Source organism: Sinocyclocheilus anshuiensis, unplaced genomic scaffold (assembly GCF_001515605.1).
Source record: "Sinocyclocheilus anshuiensis isolate Anshui unplaced genomic scaffold, SAMN03320099.WGS_v1.1 scaffold534, whole genome shotgun sequence".
Taxonomy (NCBI): domain Eukaryota; kingdom Metazoa; phylum Chordata; class Actinopteri; order Cypriniformes; family Cyprinidae; genus Sinocyclocheilus; species Sinocyclocheilus anshuiensis.
In genome coordinates, this window is record NW_015547712.1 from 1,645,428 (window position 1) to 1,647,991 (window position 2,564).

Consider the following 2,564-nt stretch of genomic DNA (forward strand, 5'->3'; position numbering starts at 1 on the left):
ATTAATTAAGTTTGTTTTTTTACTTTTACTTATTTTTCATTTTTTTTATTCTTTGGAGCATTGCATCAACTTGGAAATAGTCTTGCATGCATCTCAAGACTTTTGCAATCTGCTTTGTTTTTCTGTTTTTAAAAGATGTGTATCGTATGCAAATGCCCCATATACCTTTCCAATTCTGGTCTGGTGAGTCTGAAACTAGCTTAATTATAGCAGCCTTCCTTGAGGCCGCTAGTCGATAAGGAAATCCACAAACTAGATGATTTTTAAAATGTTTTGCACATCCCTACTCAAATATCCGTGTGAATCCTGCAGGAGTCTCTGATGCGTCTCTGTACCACCAGTGATTAATACAGCAAATGTTTCCGTGATTAGCTTTCCAACGCAGTCTAAATCGATTGGGTTCAATTGGTATTCATGGAGGTTTTCCGTGTCCCATGTGGGAAGCTGTAGAGGTTACACTAGACAGATGCAGCTCATCCTTGATTATGTGAGCTGCATTTCCAGAGCATGTCAAAACATCCTGACCAGTGCTAAGGTGGAAAACAAGTTTCCCGTCGCCTCTTAATGGAGCCTGACAAAGTAGGAAATTCTCATAGGCGTGCATATGCATATAAGTGAACCCGCTTGGTTTGGCACAGGAGGGCCTGGTTTCGGTTTAATGAATTCAGGCCCGTCTTTGGAGAAAACAACAAACTGAGAGGTGTATGTATCTGTGACTGTGTTGTAAATGTGTTTCACAGGTTATGGGAGGGGGGCTGGAAACAGCGTTACTACAAAACCAAATTTGACGTGGACGCGACGGATGATGAGTTTCGAAAGAAAGTGGTGCAGTCATACGTGGAGGGCCTGTGCTGGGTGCTCAGGTACTACTATCAGGTAAGTCACTGGTACACACGCCTCAACTACTGTTTACAGGCTTCATTAGATCAATTGTGTGTTTTTCATGATGTCTTCCATTAATTGGGTTTTCCACAGTGTTGTTTTAGTGCCATTAAGTTACTATTATAGTTTTATTAATATTTAACAGTTCATAAAACTTAATAAATTAACAGTTTTCATTTTAAAGTTGTAGTAATTTGGTTGTCTTTATTTATTTGTTTGTTTTTGTCCATAGTTAACTTATTTTATATAGCTTAGTTTAAGCTTTATTTTAAGTGTGTGTGTATTAGGCATGGGACGATAACCGGTTTCAAGGTATATCGCGGTTTGGAAAAGTCACGGTTTCAAAACCACAAAAGAATTTCGTTATACCGTTCCTGTGGTATGCGCAGTTTTTTTACGTGTCGTCAAAGACAGAAAGTGCAGGACTCCCTCAGGTTGTGTGCAGCGAAGAGCGTAGCGAGTCACACGAGCCCTCCCGTTCTGGTTGGCGCTAGCAGTCAGTGAGAGTCACCTGTTTGTAGGATGGCCAAAGGAGGTGAATCCCTAGAACTTTTTCCCCCGTCGAAAAAGACGAAGTCTGTCGTATGGGAATTTTTTTGGGTAACGTAGACTAACCATGTTCTGTACACAACGATGTTCCGTACAGATGACGTTTTAGAGCCGATCGCTAAATAAATACTTCCAGGTTGTACATAAACTATTATATCGGTGTCATCTTTTCTCCCTCTTTCACCCCCGATCAAGACAGAAACCCACTCACCGTTTCAGTGTTGAAATAAATACTATTTGGCTTGCTACCGAGGTAGAACTAGTTTCCTCCCTCACGTTACTTCACAGAGCGGGGAATAGCAGACTAAAGTACTACGTTTTAGAAATGAACAGTTTTCGCATCTCGTTTTAAAGCAGATCCATCAACTGTTCAAGAATCTCCTTTGCTTTTTCTGTTTGTTCACCAGCTCGAGGATCAAACAGCTTTGCGCCGTGTTTGCGCTGCTCTGCGATTTAGTACAATAATTAAATTTAGCTGGTATCACGTTATTTACTTTTAAGCCTCCTGCCATTGTTTACATCTGTTCAAAATCACGACATTTAAAAAAACAAACAAACTGCTGACTCTCAGGTGTCTTTGCCACTGTTTGAGTGTTGTACGGCGAGAGACCGTGTGTGTGTGTGTGTAACACACGCGAGCTCTCTCTTTCCTTATGTGTATGTGTGCACACATCCTCGTACCTCACCGCTCCAAACTTAATTCAGGAAAGGTGAACATTCCTGCATCATAACTTGGACTGAAAGATGAATGTGTAGAAAGTGAGCATGTCTCCAAAAACCTTGTTGAGCTGCAGGTTTAATGACTGCATTTTTAATTTTTTTAACAAATTGTTGTGATTATGTTTTTGATTATTGAGCTGCAGGTTTAGGCTCACTTAAGTGACTGCACTTAATTTAATTAAGAAGAATTCAATTATTATTTTAATTATTTAGCCTGACATGTTTATTGCTCCAAAATGTTCTATATGTTTCTTAAAAATAAAATATATTGTGTTCAGTGGAAAAAAAGTTGTTGTTTTTTACCCAGACATTTAAAAATAACATTTTAGAGCTGTAATCGTAATACCGTGATACCATGAAACTGTGATATTTTTTTTTATCTAAGGTTATCATAACCGTCAGAATCTCATACC

At 39.1% G+C, this 2,564-nt stretch overlaps 1 protein-coding gene across 2 annotated transcripts in view; it reads left to right on the forward strand.

Moving 5' to 3' along the window:
* The window catches only part of LOC107704080 (5'-3' exoribonuclease 2-like), a 34,695-nt gene that overhangs the window by 8,589 nt on the left and 23,542 nt on the right, over window positions 1-2,564 (forward strand). For both annotated transcript variants that reach the window (XM_016506924.1, XM_016506923.1), the window contains one exon: window positions 741-876. In XM_016506924.1, the coding sequence (XP_016362410.1) occupies window positions 741-876 (136 nt within the window). The remainder of the gene's footprint in view (window positions 1-740; window positions 877-2,564) is intronic.